Raw genomic sequence first — 20,981 nt, 5'->3', positions numbered from 1 at the left:
AGAGGGTAGACTCACCTAACTGGAAGGAACCTTCTGCATATTTAAAAAAAAAGTGGGAACTATCATAGAATTTGGAGAGACAGAGAGCGAGAGAGAGAGGTTTGGGGGGAGGGAATGACTCCTCTAAGCCTGGGGCTACCCCCAGGGGTACCATCGGTACACCTAAGGGAGGGGGGTGGGTGGGTACCGAAGCAAGCGATGGGAACATCGTCAGGTGTCACATAAGAGACGACCTCTCTCTCTCTCTCTCTCTCTCTCTCTCTCTCTCTCTCTCTTATTCTACTGTCGCTAGAGAACTAGATGAATAATTTTACTGGTAAGATTTTAGAGATGTAATCTGAAGAATTACATTCACCACATAGAAAACCGCTGAATTCCATTCTATTCAATAGAATACTGCTCATGGAAGACCACTGAAGGATTATTCTATTTAATAGAATACCCCTTATAGAAGACCACTCAAGGGGTACTCTACCCTGAAAGAATTCCTGAAGCAGCTTAGTATACAAGGTTATTCTGGCTACGCTCTCCAAAAATATAGATAACAAGTAAGGGAAAATATAATTCAAGATCTAATCTACATACAAGATGTCCTAAGCTTTGCATTAATAGAATGGTCTATCCAGGATTGCTTATTATTATTATTAATCTAACCCAACATGGAATCCTCAGGGGAGGTATTCTACCTTCTAGAATTCTCATTTCTAGAATTTTTCCCCCTGGTAACACATACCTCCCTCTAGAACACATAAGAAAGTAGAGGGTTCCTTAATTCTGAAGTGCGTAAACACCAGATTATTTGATCTGTAACAAATATCATGTCTTGTCTTTTTTTTTTTTTTGAACTGACGGTAAATTCCTACAGCCGATGTCCTTGATGATTTTTATGCTGCTCTGTGATTGGTGGAGACAAGATCTTCCACCAATCACGGTTAGGTGCAGTGATATCGGTTAGTAAAATTAAGACAATCTATCCTATTGCATCTCATTGTATTATGCTATTTTTAATATTTTTTTGCTATTATTACCTTTGTTACACGAGAGAGAGAGAGAGAGAGAGAGAGAGAGAGAGAGAGAGAGAGAGAGAATTCTCCTCTAACAAAATTACCTCAAAATTATCACATGGCAACTTAGTGTCAAAAAACCCATGCAAACAAAATCACAACATGGCAATCCAACCATAAGCCACGCCCCCTTGGCTACGTATACGAGCCTATAAAATATTCATAAACGCTGACTGTGACTTTGGACTGGAAGGTAAATCACGTACGAATTCTATCCTAAATATCTAAGAGTGTCTTAAGCCAAACTACCAAACTATCTAAATAGACACTCACCAAACTCACATTAAATCGATATCGGGTTACTGTGTTTATCAAAAGAATTCCTCATTACCTCACAGGTAATTAATTTCAAATATAGTGCTGACGTCATGGTTACACCTGCGCACTTCCGGTGGGGTGGATAAGGTGTTTGGTGTTATGTTTATTTATTTATTTATTTATTTATTCTGTCAGTAATTTAGGGTGTCTCTTGGCAGGATTTTGTAATGAGTTTTGGTTAACTTCATATCCTCCCATCAATATTATATATATATATATATATATATATTATATATATATATATCTATAATATATTATATATATATTATATATATATATAATATATATATATATTATATATATTGTAAATGAACTGAAAAACGCTTTGTAATATTGACGAACCTCAACTATTTTGTCATCAAACAAGTAAGAAACACCATCGGTATCCTTTTTATAATAATAATAATAATAATAATAATAATAATAATAATAATAATAATAATAATAATAATAATAATAATATAATAATAATAATAATAATAATAAAATAATAATAATATACTTTATAAAAGTAATGGCTACTTCAGCAGCGTTACACTTGTAGAGATTCCTCTCTATTTTCCGAATAGCGGCTGTTCAGAAAATAGAGAAGAATTTCTACAAGAGTAACGCTGCTGAAGTAGCCATTACTTTTAAAAAAGTATGCTTGAGAGAGGGTCTGCTTCCTAAGTATAATAATAACAATAATAATAATAATAATAATAATAATAATAATAATAATAATAATAATAATAATAATAATAATAATAATAATAAAATAATAATAATAACAATAATAATAATGTTACGACAATCAAAACTTATAGAATATGAGAATGAGAGACATCCTCAGTACTTACAATGTTTAAAACGCTTCCAGAATTAAGTATATAAGTAAATATAGGCCAGAGAATCTATAAGTGTATAAGGTTTCATCTACTTGAGGAGTTAAGACAAGGATACTTAACAGTAAAGTGGGAGAGACGTCACTTGGAAGGAAATAAGTAGAGAGTAATCTTGTCACCAGAGGTCATACGAAGACACTTGGCATTATAAGATACTCAGGAATTACACTTATTACAAGATTATGACTGTAAATGCGTTTGTAAATAACATATCATATATGTATACACGTACATACATACATAACAGACATATACCAGTCACTAGCAACAAATTTGACAGATAGACAAAAGGATATTATCAAAGTCACCCAGATGACCAGCTCGCGTGTCTGCAGGCAAAGCAGGCTTATACGTACACATACGTACACACATACGTACACATACCTACCACCAGGTGTGACCAAATCAATACAGTGTAGGAAGCCCAAGTCACCATGTCATAACTTATTCCACTCGTAAGGACGCGGTAATGGATGGCTGTGGAACACGCCATGTTATCAATGGAGAAATGGTACATCCTAGTGTCAAAACTGTTTTTTCGAGTTTTGGTTTGATTTACGCGTCAATTCTATTTTGTGTTGGGGGTGGTTTGTGGTAGGGTGGATAGGTCTGAATATGACATGGACTCATGTATTTCATCTATGGGGACATCCACTTTTGTCTAACATAAGGATATACAAGGATACTATTCTAAGTCTATTATAAAGATATACTTTCAGCAAAAGCTGGTTCAGTCATTGATGCTGGTAACAAGAATAGTTTTATTATTATTAATTATCTAAAAGACGAATTCCATTCATATGGAACAAGCCCACAAAAGGGGCCATTGGTTGAAATTTCAGTTTCCCGAGAATATTTCGGTGTTTTGAAAGAAGTAACAGAAGAGATCAAGAATTAACTACAGCAGCAGGCAATTATAATTGTCTGTGGTTGGATCTCTCCTTACTTTAACAATATTTTGTTTCGAAAAATTGATGCCTTTGGCTCGTTTGTTGATTATTTTGTTGTTGGCTTAGATGGTGGCTGATAGTTATTCTCCCAGGAAACGTGATCTGTCTATGTCCCTCTACAAGCAACAATTTGCTAGTAGCACTGAACAGTGTTACCACTTCGGTAGACTAATAAAATTTTTGAGAGTACTATCTGTTGACCATATTCCCTTAGAATATTATAAAGACCATTTTAAGAAACTGGGCAGAAGTGGGAATCGTTGGTAAGATTTGTAAACAATGGAAAAGCAACTCGTAACTTGCTTTAGTACTAAGACTAAGTATATCTAACAATAAGCAGTTATAGGAGCTCGAACAAGACACTAGAGTTTCTCTAGACCCATGTAAACCTTATGAGTGGGTTCGTAGCAACAGCAAAAAAGGATAAATATACACATAATCTCAGCAGATAACTCCACGAGAAGAAGGTGGAAGGCATAAATAGGTGATACTACACCTCACTACTTGGAGAGTAAATTGATTGACTGAACATGAGATGAAATCTTTGAGCTGAGTCTATCAACAGTTTGGTAGCTGAAGATTTCTAGACACAGTACGATAATTCTCACATTAGAGGACTCCATTGTAACCTCCCACATAATATTTGGAAATGACAATGTGCCATTTAGACAATTCCATTCTAAACCTCTACTAATATGGCATATGTTTGTTACCACAGAGTACTACAATAATTGTCAATATGACAATAAATCTATTGACAAAGAATATGAAGAATACAAATATGAAGATGTTATAAAGAAAGCTATTTATGTGCATATAAAAACTGGTTGTAGTAAAGAGTTGATAGAATAAAGATCTTAGCAGTTGCTTTAGCAATGTTGTGGAGTGTGTATTGTCTTTTTAGTTCTCCTATGCCCCTTATGATATTGCTTTTGTTTCATATTTATCGTCAGTGTCTGTTCTTTTCACCTGTATATAATGTTCAGCCATTGAGAAGTTTTATACCTCTTCCTAGCGCTTAAACCTTATCGCTTTTAAGGTTTCTAAACGATGAAGAATATGCTCAAGTGAGAATATGCCTCACGCCTCATCCCGAGTTATTTATCCCCTTCTTTCATATTGTACATTTCATTAGGATTAAATTAATAATAAATTTTGAATCCACTCCATAGCTTCTTATCTCGTGAGACAGACACTTAAATATTAAGGATAAGTTGAGTAGACGTTCGGTCTAGAATATGCCAAATCCAGTCTTGGCGAAGCCGCCATTTTTGCCAGATCCTGAAAATACGTCTTATGAAGCATCAAAATTCTATCTTTTACGTTAAAAAGGAAACTGAGTATATTTTCATGTAAAATAGACTACCCGATAAAATAAAAACTATATACTAATCTTTATCATGAGATGTTTATATCATTGAAGGTGATTTAACATAGATAATATTCAAAATAACGACATGACATTGCTTTCTTTAGCGAAAAGCGCTACGCCAACGCTGCTTCGACTACGGGACCAAAACTACGCGCTTAAATGGACTATTTTCAGTATATATTAATAATAGAATACAGGAAATTTTAAAAATAAGCATTGTGAGATATATCTAACCATATTTCATATGATTTTTAAATGCAAATTGACTGGGAATCCATAGCAAAAGTGTCTTTTCTAACATTGCTATCATATAACGGGAGTTGGCACCACTGCGTCTCGTCCTTTCCGTAGTGGCCTGTCTGGTGTGTTTACACTTCGGCGTCTGAGTTTATCAGCAATTTCTTCAAAATGGGTCGTATGCACAGTAGAGGGTAAGGAATTTCCTTAAATGAGAATACTTAATTGTATTATCTGTCTATGTGATGTAGAATTAAGGAGACTTGTCGGTTATTTACGGCAGAAATGGCAAATAATGGATCGACGTAACCCACGTGTGGGTTGACTAAGGGAGGTCTCTTTCGGCCGATAAATATCGATCAATTTTAACATTTATTTAAATAATTTTTAACTCTCCGCTTGTTAATATAAAGGAATATGAATCGGAGGTTTATTTTAGGTTTGTTTTTAAGAGTAGAAGCTTTTAAAATAGCTTTTATTTTAGGGTAAGTTCGTTAGGTCTCCCCCAGACACCGTATGGGGTGTCATGGCACCCTAAAATCTTTTAATATAAATGATAAATGATCTATTTTAGGTAGGGTAAACTGGGCCATATATGTCAAATCCTCATGCAGACGGAGCAAACCTGTATTTTTGGAATCATTTCCCATCCCTAGAGGACGACTGTAAGCGTTCGTGTCGTCATAAGATTGCCCAATCGAAATCTGGTCCATAGTCAAGACGTTCGTAAATAAAATGGCGGAATTCTTTGTTTTATTACTTTACCAACACCATTTGGCATTGTAATGATATCCATCAACTAGGGAAATTATGGTTTGTTCTATAGGGTAGACTGAGCGGCGACGTAACAGCCACCCCTCCCGCAATGCGGCCACCACCGCATCAGCCAAGAGCCACCCCCCCCCCCCCCCAACCCCAGCCCCCCCCCCCATCCAGGCAGAACACCGAGACCCCTTTAGAAGCGAGTAACCTTTTTTACTATACTTAAGGGCTCAAAGAATGGCATCACAGTCGGCGGTCATGCGTTGATTAGTATCTCAAGTCCGGTCACGGAAGTAGAGTTAAGAGATGTTCGACTTGACGGCTACCGCGAAAAGAATGGCATCACCGCGACCTACCCAAGCTGTCCCGGGCTCACCCAACGCAGTTACCCCAGACCCACTGACATCAATTCTAGACAGCAATTTCAGCGTTTTTTCTGGGAATGGCCCCATTCCGAGAGGTGGATGCTATGTGGCCACTTTCATTTACCCTATCTATCAACTAGGGTAAATAGACTTAGTACAATAGCAGCAGCCAATCTTGCACCCACAAAAATCAGTGAGGAATCTCCGGCCAGTAATGGTAGCTGCAGCAAACTTTAGGAATTATTCAAGAAAATTAGTAAAGCAAGGTAGGGTAAAAGTACTGAATGGCTGGCCTCTACCACAGCGCGACCACCTTCCTAAAAATTGGAGCATTAAATTGTGATATGGGAGAAAATTTACTTCGAGAGGAAAGTAGAGGTCTCAAGGTGTTGCTTTGACGGACACTGGGTCTTGGCTAATCACTGTTCTGGGTTACAAAACTTATTAAAGTACTTTTTCGGGAAGGTGGTCGTGCTACTGTAGAGGCTGGCCATTCAGTATTTTACCCTATTAACCACACTGTCAATAGATAGGGTAAAAAACCGCATGGTACAGGGGTGGACCATGTACGATCAATGTGTACAACCCCAAAAAAAGTACATTAGGGGGAAACATCACAACAGGCCAACCCTCATCACGGTAGACGGGTCTTATTCACTCGATATTTAATTGGTGAAACATGAATACAATTGCAACTCTAAGCATACCATTTAAAAGACTGAAGTTTCGTCAACATATTGTGATATATGAAAGCCCCATACGAACTAAAATAAGCATGTGAGCTCTTCGTAAAATATGTTTTCAAGGCAGTTTTGAAATCCAATATGGCGGCTACGTTTTTCATGGACGGTTCTCATCAGTGACGGCCACCATCTTTCCCCAGCCTCCCAGCACTCATTTGAACAACTGTTTAGCCGTAGTTATGTAACGTTTATTGATCTTACTCAAGATTGCAGTTGCAATCAGCACAATAAAACAACATTTTGTTGCCTATATTTAGTGAAAGTATGAAACTTGTTATTCCCTTGGTTATGGTTGGAACTGAATTCATTCTTACCTTGTAATCGGCGGTTTTTATCCTTACTGCCATCACAACTGAAACTCCCACAGTGCTTATTTGATTGTTATTATACACATTTTGGTCTCAGTTTCACTCCACATTGCACTTTAAACCCGTTGCTGTTCCTGGTTTCTAAGCGCGCGCGCCCATAAACACAATTACAAACAGCAGACGACGACAGACGAACGAAACTGCAAAGTTTTTTTTATTCCCTAAACTGTTTACTTTACTCGTTATTTAGTTTAAATTTACATTGTTATTTAAAAATTTTGATTTAATTCATGCATATTTATCCCTTTTTTGCAACCAAATTACCCCCGAAAAATTACAGATATTTCTAACGTAGATAAAATCAAATGTTTCTAACGTTTTCGTACATCCTGGCTGCCGAAAACCATAGAGGAACGAATACGGAAAAGTGCATAGAGGAACGACTACGTTTTTTTTTTTTTTTTTTTGCTTTTTTTTTTTGCTAGCACTTTTCATTGATTTCAGTCTTTATTAGTATTTTGGATTTCTTAAATAATCGTATGCCAGAAATAAATGTAACGCTTTAATGTTTTGCATGCTTTAATGTTTGTTCATGCTAAGAATGGCAAAATCATCGTTGCCCACATTAGTGAGGCTTCACACATACGCCGTTTCCACCTTATTATAAACTGTTTCCATGAATTCTAGTTGTCATAGTAATGCAATAATGATAAAATTGCTTTAATATTTATGTATATATACTTCCAATACATAGCCTAATTTCACCAATTTCAACGTTTTGTTTATAGTCTTATACCCAGTTTGGAGGGTCAATGTTCGTTACTAAAGAATCTGTAACCTCCTTAAGTCGTTCAGTTGACATAGTAAACCTGAGCCATATTTTCACTCGCTGAAATGACCATATCCGGGTGAGGGGCAAGTGGGCCCATCCCTTTGCCCTACGTGATGTACCCATGTTCGTTATATTACTAACTAATATAATATTTTATTACCTGCAATATAAACTGTTGTGCATGAAAATTTTTTTTAATATTTTTAAACTAAAATTAGAGCATACATAAACCACACAAATTGTCATAAAAATGAAACATAAATCAAGTGGCTATTATTGTTTAAACATGTCTTCGTGATGAAAATTAGCGCACGCGACGGATTCCTTCCCAACCTCTCTCCAAAATATTTACCCAACACAAAACCAGCATTCACAAAGGGTCCCCCAACCATGTAGGGTATATAGGAGGTTAATAATTAACAATAAACAACACAACCTCATTCATCAGCAACACTATACGCTATGAGGAGACATGTCTGCCAAATTTTCAAAACCAACTTTACAACTTGTGTGACAGACCTTTGAATGGTTTTCGAGACAAACCCTGAGGCTATAATTATTGGATTATAGGGATTTTCATTTCCAGGTATTTTAATGTCCCTTCCTATTCCGTCCTCTCTCTCTCTCTCTCTCTCTCCTCTCTCTCTCTCTCTCTCTCTCTCTCTCTCTCTCTCTCTCTCTCTCTCTCTCTCTCTCTCTCTCGTAGTAGCCATCTTGCTTGGTGAGACGTACCCGCCGAAGTCACAATAATCACAGATCACAGTTTAAACATACGACTAGAATTTGAGAAATATCTAGAAGTGTTCGTGAACTATCGGTGATAAGATTAGTGTGAAAATAGTAGGATAAAGCGTCTTCTAAGTTAGTTTATCAAGTGTAATACTATAAATCAGAACAAGATGGCAGTAAGTTCCAACTGCGGGAAAAGGTGGCGTAATTTGGCGTGTCTAGCAGATTCGCAATACGATGAGGTAGTTCAGGAAGGGAACTGGCATTTCTCATCTAGATGATCAGCAAACAGTCCTAACCAAAAAGATACAAAAGCATTCATAGATATATTAGAAGGATATAATCCTTCAAACTGGAACAAATCTAATTGAAAACATCTTGAAATAATTGAAGAAGTTCCAAATAAAATCCAAGTGGTCAAGAGACTCATAGAAAATATACATAAACCAATATTCCGACAAAGAAAATGAATAAGGTGAATCTTGTGAATATCCTAATTGATGCATTAGGAAAAAGAATGCCAAAAGCATGCAAACTGTGTAAGGTTTGGTATAGCATAGTCAATCCACAAAACCTAATCAGAAAATGTGCTGCATGCAACATTCCGACCCATCCACAGTGTGCTGAGGTAATACAAGATTTGAGAAAAGATACAAGAATTTTTTGTTCAACATGTCTATCATGGATAGACAATGTTATTAAATCAAGATTGAATGTACAAATAGTTGAGAGAAGAGAAGAGAAGAAGAAGAAGAAGAAAAAGAAGAAGAGGAAAACGGAAGAGAAGTAAACAAAAATGAAATGACAGAAAAAAATAAGGAAAACAAAGAACAAGATAAAAGTATGGATGCAGAGATACTCATTGATACTACATATGAGGCAATAAAGCAGCATACCTACGAAGAAATAAATTACGATATGACAACAGAAAAGCAAATCCCGAAGAGGCTCTACCCAGATCTATACAATGACGGGAAAGAGGAAAAAATAGACAAGAAAGACAAAATCTGCAACCTTTTGAAAAGAGGGAATTGCAGATTTGGAGAAAGATGTTACTACAAACATCCTAAGATATGTCAAAAACTATGAAATATATGGTAAATGTGCATACTTAGATGGATATGGGGATGATTGCAGAGATCTGCATCCAAAATATTGTAAAAAACCTAAAAGAAGAAAAGGAAAATGTAAGTTCGACAAAAAATGCAAATATATGCACCCTGTAGCCATGAATCATAATCAAATAAATAACCAACCAAACCAAGTAATAAAATCCAAAATAAGAAAGAAACAAATAAAGAGAGAAATCAAGAATATCAGGTAAAAGAGAAAAGCAAACCACCAATGAGATATGCAGAGGTGTCAGCAAAGAATTTCAAAGCATCAGCTCCGAAATTCTACTCAAGAGATAATAACTGTATTTATTATGCAAGAGGATATTGCAGAAACGGAGAAAATTGCAGATTCAGACACAAAATGAATAATTATGATGAAGGAAGATCAAATATTATGGAAAAGTTGGATTTTTTAATGTCAGAATTTCTGGAAATGAAAAAAAGAACAACATACCAGAACAGGAAAGAGACATGGGAAAATCCTTATTACTATCAGTATTAAATGAAGGAGGGGGAGAAAACACGCAAACCATCATAGTGATGAATGCGCAGGGTTTAGTTACGAGTAACTCAAAAAGAAAAATAGAGTACTTAGAAGAACTAACCCAAAATGAAAAGAAAATAGATATAATGAATATAAGTGAAACCTGGTATTCCCAAGAGACTGGGAATGATGATCAAATAAAAAGGGTTCCAAACTTATAGATCAGATAGAAAAAATAGGAATCAAGGGGGAACCGCAATATATGGGAAAGACAAAAAACAAGGAAAAAAATACTATGAGAAAATATAGTAACTCAGCAATGTGAACTAATAGCGGTAGAATTTGAATCTGAAAAATGATGACATAGTAATATATAGACCTCCTAATACTAAAGAGTTTGACTTAATAATTGAAAAAATTGGATGATATATTGTAGAAATCACAAGGACTGGACTATTCTCCTATCTGGTGACTTCAACTTTCCTTTCGTAGAATGGAAAGAACGAATAGGAGATTGTGGTTGTACTTATACATATAAAAAAGAGAGTAATAGTAGTGCAGAAGATAAGAGGCAATTTGAAAAGCTTATAGAATATGCTACTAGAATACAAACTTCAACAAATAAATCACCTGCCAACAAGAAAGGAAAATACTTTAGACCTAGTATTTGTGAACGAGATGAATTATGTTAAAGAAATAATAGTTTATAATGCGAGTATTTCAGACCATAATGTCATAGAATTAAACAGTTCATTCCAAAGCAAGTGAAAATAGAGATAAGCAAGAAATGAAAAAGTGGGAAGGATATGGAAAATACAACTTCTACAGTAAAAATATAAAATGGTCAGAAATTAATGAAGAATTAAACAAAGATTGGGATAACATCCGTAAGTGATGACATAAGGGTAAATACGGAGATATTATATAAAATATTGGAGATAATAGTGGAAAAATATATACCGAAGAAGAAAAGTAAACATCATTCATGCATACCAAGAGACAGAAGAATCTTGTTCCAGAAAATCAGAAAGTGGAAAAAAGGTCTTGCAAAAGAAAAAAATGCATGGAAAGTTATAGAACTAAAAAGTAAGATTAGAAAATGCAGAAAAAAAGATTATACAATCAAAAGAAAATGAAAACGGGACTTGGAAGAACGAAAAAACCCTATTAAATATCAGCAAACCCCAAAACTATTATACTCATATGCGAAGAAGATGAATAAAAGAGAATAGAAATTAGGCCCTCTGAGAATTGAAGGAGATTAACGAATGAAAAAAAGGAAATTTGCAACATACTGGCAGAACGATATAAGAGAGAATTCACCCCTAGAATAGATAATGAAGAATGATATAGAAGTAAGGGATGAAAATAGTGAATATTTAGCTGACATAGATATTAATGAAGCTGATATTGTGCAGGAGGCTATTAATGAAATTAAAAATGGAGCTGCTGCAGGGCCTGATGGAATTCCTGCTATTTTGTTAAAGAAAGTAGTTCATTCTATCGCAAAGCCACTTGCAATATTATTAAGACAAAGTGTAGATACAGGCAAGATATATGATGAGCACAAATTAGCGTATATTACCCCTACTTTCAAAAGTGGATCAAGACTAGAGGCAAGTAATTATAGGCCGTGAGTCTAACATCACATATAATGAAAGTGTATGAAAGGGTAATGAAGAAAAATATTATGAAACATTTAATAAAAAATAATTTGTTTAATAAAGGACAACATGGTTTCGTACAGGAAAAGTACACAAACCCAACTGTTAGTCCACCGTGAAAACATATTCAAAAATATGAAAAAGCGAAATGAAACAGATGTGGTTTATTTAGACTTTGCAAAAGCTTTTTTTGATAAAGTAGACCATAATATATTAGCGAAGAAAATTAGAAAACACAATATCGTGGATAAAGTAGGAAGATGGTTAAAAGAATTTTTACACAACAGAAAACAGATAGTTATTGCAAACGACGAGAAATCGGATGAAGCAAGGTAATATCCGGTGTGCCGCAACGGTACTGGTGTTTTAGCTGCAATACTGTTGTTATTATGGATTGAAGGACATAGACAATAATGTTAAGGATTCGGTAGTGAGTAGTTTCGCAGATGACACAAGAATAAGTAGAGAAATTACTTGTGATGAAGATAGGAACGCTCTACAAAGAGACCTTAACAAAGTATATGATTTATGGGCAGAGGTAAATAGGATTGTATTTAACTCTGATAAATTTGAATCAATAAATTATGGAGACAGAGAAAGAAAGCTATATGCATATAAGGGACCTAATAATGAGACCATCACAAGCAGTTAAGACCTTGGTGTGATGATGAATAGGAACATGTTATGCAATGATCAAATAGCGACTCTGTTGGCAAAATGTAAAGCAAAAATGGGAATGTTGTTACGGCACTTCAAACAAAACAAGAAAAGCTGAACACATGATTATGCTTATAAAACATGTTCGTAGTCCACTTGAATATTGCAATATGATATGGTACCCACACTATCAAAAGGATATTGCACAAATAGAGAGTGTACAAAGGTCCTTTACAGCTAGAATAGAAGAAGTTAAGGACTAGACTACTGGGAAAGACTACAATTCTTAAATTATATAGTCCTGGAAAGGAGAAGAGAACGCTACATGATAATTCAGGCATGGAAACAGATAGAAGGAATAGCAGAAAATATCATGGAACTAAAAATATCAGAAAGAGCAAGCAGAGGTAGATTAATAGTGCCCAAAAATATACCAGGAAAAATAAGGAAAGCACACAGGACATTAATCCACTACGCACCAGCATCGATAATGCAGCGTCTATTCAATGCGTTGCCAGCTCATCTGAGGAATATATCAGGAGTGAGCGTAGATGTGTTTAAGAATAAGCTCGACAAATATCTAAACTGCATCCCAGACCATCCAAGATTGGAAGATGCAAAATATACCGGAAGATGTACTAGCAACTCTCTGGTAGACATTTTTAGAGGTGCCTCACACTGAGGGACCTGGGGGGGGGGCAACCCGAACAAGATGTTTAAGGTCTGTAAGGTAAGGTCTCTATCTCTCTCTCTCTCATTTTTTAAATTTTACATTACCTATGTCCTGCTTAACTACTTTTGCGAGCACTAGTAGATGCACCTACATTCATCATTACACTGAATTAAAAACTTGAAAGTATTTAATTAATGCTATACAAGTATGAAATATATTTTCTTGTTCATTTTTCGAATTACGATAAAAGAAACAGAGAGAGAGAGAGAGAGAGAGAGAGAGAGAGAGAGAGAGAGAGAAGAGAGAGAGAGAGAGAGAGAGAGAGTTGAGTGGATCAGTGTATAAATATATCGGTCAATGGGCAGGTAACAACCGAGTGAATCGTTAGATATATCCACCAATGTAAACTACTATTATTAGATAGATAGATGGAAAAATCATAGAAAATAAGTTTAAACTGCAACAACTTTCAGAGAGAGAGAAGGGAAGGTGAAGGAAGGAAGAAGGACAGGGGTGGCGGTGGAGGTGGGGGGAGAGGGTAGGTGGAGCTGTTTACTGGTGTGTTCCAATCCATTTCTGGATAATGGAGTTTTGTTCTATTAGTACAAGGACAAGTGTAGTTATCTTTACGATTAGTGATTCACGATACCCTTATAAATTACGGCACTGGGGGTAATGCACTAAAGAAAAATCTCGTTCTGTTACGAGTGTTCGTTACAGAAATAGGTATTGCCCAAAAACGTGCTTGCACTGTCTCTGAAACCCATAGTAGACATGCTGCTTAGTTGTCAATCAAGTTTTTATAACCAAGTATTTTTTACAAGCTAGCTATTGAATAAATTTTTTCTCAGTCAAAACATATGCCCCTCAAATTGTGCCTAACTGTTTCCTCCTTTAACGACTTTCTGGTCATTGCAAATTCGGCCCCATAATTTCTTATGGTGCGAAAACAGACAGAGGCCCATGGACCGAAAACGATTGCGTCACACTACGGCGATAATCCAGCAGTAAAACATCTTCATATATCCAAAAAGTAAATAATAAAGATATATAAGCGCTTACGATTATAACAATTACATGTATAGCTGATAACAATCTGCATGAATAACTGGTAAACTGTTCTGCAATGACAGTTGAGTATAGCAATTATTTACAATAGGTACGAAAGTCAAGATGTCGTGACGTCATAATACAGAACTTGAAAGAACGTTCTAATTCAGAAAAATAATTACTTAAATTTGAGTCAGAGTAGAGTTACTTTTTCAATAACGAATATTTTCAAATTAATCATCATAAATATGTAAAATATTGATGTTTTACTACTTATTTAAAAATTAGCCAAGAGCACGCTTCTCGTCATCTTCTACCCAAACAGCTGTTTACGCCTGGCTTGTTGTTGATGAGAAATCGTGTTTCGATTGTTGTGATAAAAGTGCTCCAGCGTCTGTGGGTACAAGTGGTGTGCGGATTTATCACAGGAAATGGTTAGTTTATTGACACAAGCTACTCCGTAAACATCGAGATGGCGTCAATCTTCTAAATACCTCGAGTTGTAAGTAAAAATGTTGAACGCGTTTTGGTGAGATTTGCACTACGTTTGAGACCGTTTTCAGTACCCTCTGTTTAAATCTTAAAATTTGGCCTTAATTTCTAACTTTGGAGAAAATACTTACTTCGAAAGGAGAGTAGAGGTCTTTAGCTCCGTTTCTCACCAACAACAAGTCGCGACTGATGCCCATCTCGGGTGTCAGGACGCGTTATAATGTACTTTTTCGGAGGGTGGCTTGCATTCATGGTAGGTGGCCTGCTTGGCCTGCTGTGATGTTCTACCCTATAACGCGTCCTGACATCGAAGATGGGCATCAGACGCGACTTCTTGTTGGTGAGAAACGGAGCTAAAGACCTCTACTCCGGTGTCAGGACGCGTTATAATGTACTTTTCTTGGGGTTGTACACGTTGATCGTACATGGTCCACTACCCTAGGGTAAATGACCAAGTGGCGACATAGCAGCCAACTTTTTGGAACACGGCCCCTTCCGGAAAAAGTGCTGGAATGATGCCTTAATTTCGTAATTTAGGAGAAAATGCTTACTTTGAGTGGGGAGGTCTTTATGTGCTGCCTGGATGGGCCACAACTCTTGAATGATGCTCATGGCAACGAATTCAAGTACATTTTCAGGAAGGTGGCCGCTATGTCGCCTTTCGGTCATTTACCCTCATAGAGAAATAAAATGCTTGTAGAAAATATGTTCTTCATAGAAAAGTGTTAATTAACCCTTGGATATTCCAGAAAGGGTATTTCCCAGTCTGCGCTGCCATATCGCCGTTCCGTGCCCAACTGGCTGAAACTGACTAAGGAAGATGTAGAAGAGCAGATTGTCAAATTGGCTAAGAAGGGTCTGACTCCCTCACAGATTGGTGAGTATACTGAGAGGTGGTTGTTCATTATTCTCTCTCACACTATGGTATATTACTGCCAATGGTTCATACTTTTGATTTAGCCATGAATTTTTCTACTGCTGTTGTGCCTATATTGTTGAAAACAATTGGTAAGAGAGTTGAGGCAGTATTCATGACCCTGTGGGTAGTCATGCCATCCCCAGTTTCAAAGCCAAGGTTGTTCATTTTGTAAACTCATGCAAGAGGACAGATTGCCCAGGGTCAGTTGACAGTAAATCCAGATATGTAGTATATTGCTATAAATCATTATTATGGGTATGTGGAATTGATGTAATTTTAGCCTTGATATTTTTACGAACTGGATATTGGTACGGCAGCCGTACCCCGATCGCGGTAGATATTGGTACGGCAGTGAATTGCGCATGCGCGAACCCTTGTTTACCGTCTCACTCATATCCAAAGACTATATACTGAAGTATATACGCAGTCTTTGGGCATATCAGTAACAGCAAGAAAAATGGTGACGGAACATAATGAAACGCGGAATAATAATTAGTTTTCGCCGAAAAACAGATGTTTTCAGGCTTTAACGAGCTGAAAAAAGCCATAGACATCTATGAAGACTCAAACTTTCAAAAATTTGGTAATTCATGATATATACGTAGGTCACGAACGATCGAATCGGCCCTGAAAAGAATTCCGAAGAGGAGATTCAAAGAGGATTATATATAAATATATACACTACCATCGTACCTTTGGTGACTTTCTCGGCCCTTTATTCTGCCCGACATCGGCAGTTGCAAGGGCCGTTATACACTTTACAATATTCTTTTAATTCACTTCATTGGGTATTGCAGCTGTCTGAGAAGACGATGGAATTTACCAGGTAGTGAAATGGCAAAATTAAACAAAATTTCAGCACTATTCCATTAAAATTGGGATAGTGTTGTTTTTCTAGTACAAAAAAAGCGGGACAAAATTCACAAAAGCAAAACAAAAAAAAGGGGGGGGGAGGGACATTTTGCTAACTAAAAAAAGGGGGACAGATGTTCAAAAAGCGTGACTGTCCCGCCTAAAAGCCGAACTCTGGTTTACATAATACAGTATGATTAGCAAACTGGTAAACGGATATAGCTAACTGCCGTATCTACAGCAAGTCAAGAGCGCAATACGGCACCAATGACAGAATCTGCCGTACACTCACCGCACTATATTATTTGTACGGCAGGAAGTCTGAAATTGACGCATGCGCAATTCACTGCCGTACCAATATCTACCACGATCGGGATACGGCTGCCGTACCTATATCCTGTGCCATATTTTTAATAGAGAACACTTCCTGTTCTGCAGGGAGGAAGCCTGGCTAGCCATGTCCAATTTTGTGAAAAAGTATTCATTAATACAGTTTTTGCAGAGAACTTACCGATCCAACTTTATTAAGTATTGCAAAATTGCTCAATTACCATTGTATCTCCCCAGCATCATGACATTTTAGGAAATTTCCAGGAAAAACTCAAATGTTTTAGGGTTATGAAGTTTCTTCGTAAGTGTTGAATGAATACTATAGCTTTGATATATAGTATCGCCAAAAGGTTTGGAACAATTACAGGAGACAAAACTGTTTTTAGTAGCTCTTAGGATGGGTAGCCATAATGGTTTCCACAAATGTGATACTTTAGACCTAAATCGAGGAGTGCAAATCTATCTAGAAACAAGAGTTGGGAAGTAGGACTGCAGGTTTATTATCAGCTCCATACAACACAATTGGCATTTGTGAATTGTGCTCTGCATGTCATCCCTTTTGTCTTCAATTCCACTCATCCACATTGGTTTGGGTCTTCAACCCATCTGTTGCTCAGAAAAACCCAGCTGATAGAAGTGTGCAATTCTCTGAGAGTGGTGTGAAAGTGGGATTTTAAATAACAATGTTGGATTGTTATTTACCGAAGGTTGTACCCCATACCAGGCTAGGGATTTTGCTCCGTTAGAAACGAATTTTTTCTTTCTTAAGTCCGAGGCTTCACCTGAGCATTATGCCAGTATGGATTGCCGATTGTATTTGTTTTGATTTTGCTGTGTTTTTTATGAAGCAGTTATATTTATATTAACCAAGAAAGCTTTATTGTTGCTGCAGAAACCCAGATTTTGCCATGGGTAACATGAAATACTTATGTTAAGACCCGAGGTTTTCACTTGCATTAAGGGTAGTAAAATTGGTCAAAGTAACTTTCAGCATTGGACAAAAGCTCCAACATTTCTAATTGGGTAATTGAAATTGTTAATGCAATTGTACAAATCACATACAAGGCACACGAACAGGTTTGTTATGGAATAATTTAGCTAGACAACAGAAATGCCCATAACTGTTTAGTGTTTATCATTCTCTTATTTTATTTCTTAGGGGGTCAGACAGCTGTTTTATTGCCATTCTCTTGTCTTGTGCGTGCACTGCCTGAATTTGCAGCAGATCTAGCAAGCTTTCTTATAGTCTCCTGGAGAAGGATATGTACTAAGGTTTTAAAACCCCTTGTGGGTTATAAGAATGGAAATGCAGTTATTTACACATGTTGTATTAGAAGGTAGAAAAGTACTATCAAGTATTTTGAATGGAAGTGCTGTAATCAGACTTCAACATATCAAACTTAATTTATCTCTTATTGTTGTTATTATGATGGTATTTGGTTAGAATCCCTTATAATACCCCATACATTTTGTAGATAGATATCTTGAGTTGAATGATGAAGTGCAAAGTACACTTGAATATAGCAAAAGAGTTCATTACAATGCGTCCTCGACTTCCAGCTTGAGATCCTTTCTAGTGCCGTGCTGTAAGTCTGTTTTTGCCGTTAATGGTGTCTTAACAGCACTCACGGCGCCACAACTTGATGTTGCATCAAGTTAAAGTGCTGTTAACTTTATGCCTGTTCTTGCCATTAGCACCATGAAAGGCACGGAAAAATCGCCATAAGTCGAGGATGTTCTGTATGAGAAGGCCAGATATAAGGTACCTGGTAAGTTTAGGTGCTGCTCTTATCAAGTATTCCATCTCTCTCAGACTTTAAATTACTGCATCCAGTACTGACCTCTACAGCAGAACTGGCTGTAGAGATAATCCAGTGATGCAAGAGGAAGTACCAGGGGTACAACAAGATATTTCTTTTTTTGGGAGGAAGTTCTTGGGTCCTTTGGTGACAAAGGTTGCTAAGGTTTGTGTGAGCGTTTGTAAGATGCTTTTAAAACGAACTACAAAGTTGGTGTGGTGTATTTAGTGTGCACATTTATTAGAGCTTTAATAACAGACTTTGGGGTTATCTTAAAAAATGTCAATGGCTTTTATTATAAAGGATTATAAGAGGTTAAGGTAAAGTTTGTGGTCATGTTTAGGCAGATATCTGTTTGGATTCATTCATCCCATTGAAGTAGGAATACTTATGTGTGTATTATTTCTCATGTCAGAAACGCAATATATTCCTTAAATAAAAATGCTAATTCAGCAGTCATTTATATGCAGTTGAAAAGTATTTAGAAGTAAATTAATTATCTCAAATGTACAATTGTGTATAAGTGAATCTGTATAAGGATGAATGTCATGTAGCGAGGTAAACTAGAAGCCAGAAGGGTAAATGAAAAGACCAGTTTACAGATGGGAATATTTATTGCATCCTAACCGACCTCCTAGCAGTTGATCTGCTTTGCAGGTCATCAAGGTTGCTAGAGCAATTCCATAGGTTTGTACCATTTCTTCTTTAGGAATTAGTGGAAAAAATTGTGGAGACACCAGTTAGATCTTAATGAGTGTGGCTTTGTACTGTTGTATATGTTGACTTTTATAATGGGGCCAGTAGTAGGAATAACAATGAATGCTGATTCTTTGCAAAACAGGTAGCATTAAGAATTTTTAATTAAGAAGGAACAAACTACTGCAAGCGTCCATATTTTAATATCAAGTCTAAAGGCATTGTTTGCCATTTGTCAACATACATGAAGGAGCAGTGAGTGGATTAATACGTTTGAATAAGCGTAGAGCATTACTGTTTGTTCATGAAACTTACCTGACAGATATATATATAGCTGTATTTCTGACGTCCGACAGAATTTCAAAATTCGCGGCACACGTAGTGGGGCGGTCAGGTGGTAGTACCCATTCCCGCCGCTGGGCGGCGGATATCAGGAACCATTCCCATTTTCTATTCATATTTTTTCTGTCGCCGGTGCTGCAAACATCTGTTTACAGTACCTCCGTCTAGGATTTTTTCATATATCTCGCATAATATTATCTGGATTGACTTTTGGTATCGACTTCTGGATTGTTGGATTGGCACGCGTAATAGTGGATTGGTTTTTGATTTTGGATTGGCTTTTCTGGATTCAGTATGTCTGGATCAAGTTCGGGAAGTTTCAGAGTGTGTGTGAGGAGTGAATGTAAGGTGAGGCTTCTTAAACCTTCAGTTGATCCTCACACAGTTTGTATGGATTGCAGGGGGCAAGTTTGCGTGGTTGATGATAGGTGCAATGAATGTAAGGATTTGGATGATGATAAATGGAGGATGTATGAGACCTATCGGCGTAAATTGGAGCGCGATAGAGTCAGGAGGTCTTCCTCCAAGGGCAGCTCTACTAAAGGTAAGGATAGTAACATTTCTCCTCCTCTAACACCAGTAGATTTTGCCCAACCTAATCCTGTGTTGTTGCCTTCGGGCCCCAGTGCTGTGTCTGGAGAAGGTACACCTTTCTCTGATTCTAGAGTCTATTCGTGCTCTCGAATCTAAAGTTTTGGCCCTAGAAACCGGCCCAGTGAAAGTTTGTGTTAGTGCCCCTAGTGGTTGTGGAGGGGGCGTCAGATCGGCCCCATAATGCCTCTAGGCCTAGACCTCTATCGGACTCCCAGGACTCAGGGAGTGGGTATGTCGAAAGCCGCAGAGGTTACGGGGGCTCCCCACCGATCTGGCGTCCCTTCGGCAAGCCTTGTTGCTAAATCCCAGGCTGCCAAGGAGCGCGCACGAGCGCGTATCCTGAAAGATTGCTTTTCGTCCTCCGAAGCGTGTCCTCCCCGCGCAAGGGGTGGAGCGCTCGGAGAGACTCGCGTCCGTTGAAAAGGACTTTTCGCTTTTATGACGCTTCACGTCCTATGTCTCCTCTTTCGTCAGAGGACGCTTATGACGCCTTTCCTCCTCAGAAGAGAGGAAGGCTTTCTTCCGATGAGGACGTTCGTTTCCACGCACGGGCGTGTTCACCTGAGAGGCAGATAGCTGTACCTGCTAGAAGGAAGGAGGCGTCCCCTCGCCCCTCGCCTTCTCGCAGTCTCAGTCCTGCCCCTTCTTTTGCTCCTTCGTCACCTACGAAGGATATCCTTGTGTCCCTTCAGGACCAGATTTCGTCGCTGATGGCTCAGAGGACTTGCCCAGCAGCAGTCGAGCCTAAGC

At 37.4% G+C, this 20,981-nt stretch overlaps 1 protein-coding gene across 1 annotated transcript in view; it reads left to right on the top strand.

Moving 5' to 3' along the window:
* Positions 1 to 4,876: 4,876 nt before the first annotated feature.
* Positions 4,877 to 20,981, top strand: part of LOC135205081 (small ribosomal subunit protein uS15) — a 34,271-nt gene continuing 18,166 nt past the window's right edge. The window contains exons 1-2 of the mRNA XM_064235372.1: positions 4,877 to 5,019; positions 15,449 to 15,576. Of these exons, the coding sequence (XP_064091442.1) occupies positions 4,997 to 5,019; positions 15,449 to 15,576 (151 nt within the window). The 5' untranslated portion in view covers positions 4,877 to 4,996. The remainder of the gene's footprint in view (positions 5,020 to 15,448; positions 15,577 to 20,981) is intronic.

This window comes from Macrobrachium nipponense, chromosome 48 (assembly GCF_015104395.2).
Source record: "Macrobrachium nipponense isolate FS-2020 chromosome 48, ASM1510439v2, whole genome shotgun sequence".
Classification (NCBI taxonomy): domain Eukaryota; kingdom Metazoa; phylum Arthropoda; class Malacostraca; order Decapoda; family Palaemonidae; genus Macrobrachium; species Macrobrachium nipponense.
The sequence above is the reverse complement of the archived record's forward strand: the minus strand, read 5'-3'. Positions and strand labels throughout refer to the sequence as shown.